Source organism: Lipotes vexillifer, unplaced genomic scaffold, assembly GCF_000442215.2.
Source record: "Lipotes vexillifer unplaced genomic scaffold, Lipotes_vexillifer_v1.1 scaffold957, whole genome shotgun sequence".
Taxonomy (NCBI): Eukaryota; Metazoa; Chordata; class Mammalia; order Artiodactyla; family Lipotidae; genus Lipotes; species Lipotes vexillifer.
The window spans coordinates 714997-715758 of NW_006791360.1; the positions used below are offsets into that span (position 1 = coordinate 714997).

Sequence of the window (762 nt, forward strand, 5' to 3'; positions counted from 1 at the left end):
GAATGTGCACTTCTGACCTGCAGAAAGTTAATATTATGAAGATTTATCAAACACTTCAGGTCACCAAATAAAAATACTGACTTCTTTATTCTATTACAAAATTAACTTATTATGCTAATCAAAGAAAGGGAGAACACATCATCTTGTACACAATCACAGATGGGATGCTCAACTTTTAATTCTTTAAACACTACAGTTCAAAAAGATACGTGATTTTATCAGTAGTTAATTGTTTACTCCAAGAAATCCAAAGTTATCACATCTTATTTGTTTTTTTGGAGTGAAACGGTAATATTACCAATTTACAGACAACTCAGATGAAACACAGATCTGACTCAGATCACACAATCGACTAATCCCTCAATTAGCTTCTATGTGATTTTTTTTTCACTTAAAGAATGGTGTACACATTTGAAAAAGGAAGGAATACCTTATTTTGTTATTCCTTGAAGGATTTAAAAATAAGAAGATTGAAATGGATGAGAAAAGAAAACAAGTTAAAAACAAGAAAGGAAAAACTATGGATAATAAAGAAATCAAGATTCAGAAATATAACCCCTAAAATTAACATCAAAATACTATACAGCTTATTTTCCTTAAGAAGCTTAGCCAAAAAGGAGAAAAGTTATTTTTTTCTGTTAATGATTAACTTCAGTACTCTGAAGTCCAGATGGAAAAAAATCACAAATGTCCAAGTATAGAGTGAGAAATGAGGAACTGACAACCTTCCTAGGAAACAAAAGAACTTTAGTTCTCTTTCCC

At 30.3% G+C, this 762-nt stretch overlaps 1 protein-coding gene across 1 annotated transcript in view; it reads right to left on the reverse strand.

Moving 5' to 3' along the window:
• PIK3CB (phosphatidylinositol-4,5-bisphosphate 3-kinase catalytic subunit beta) overlaps positions 1-762 on the reverse strand; it is a 111218-nt gene that overhangs the window by 36325 nt on the left and 74131 nt on the right. Inside the window, exon 14 of the mRNA XM_007464363.1 lies at positions 2-17. Within this exon, the coding sequence (XP_007464425.1) occupies positions 2-17 (16 nt within the window). The remainder of the gene's footprint in view (position 1; positions 18-762) is intronic.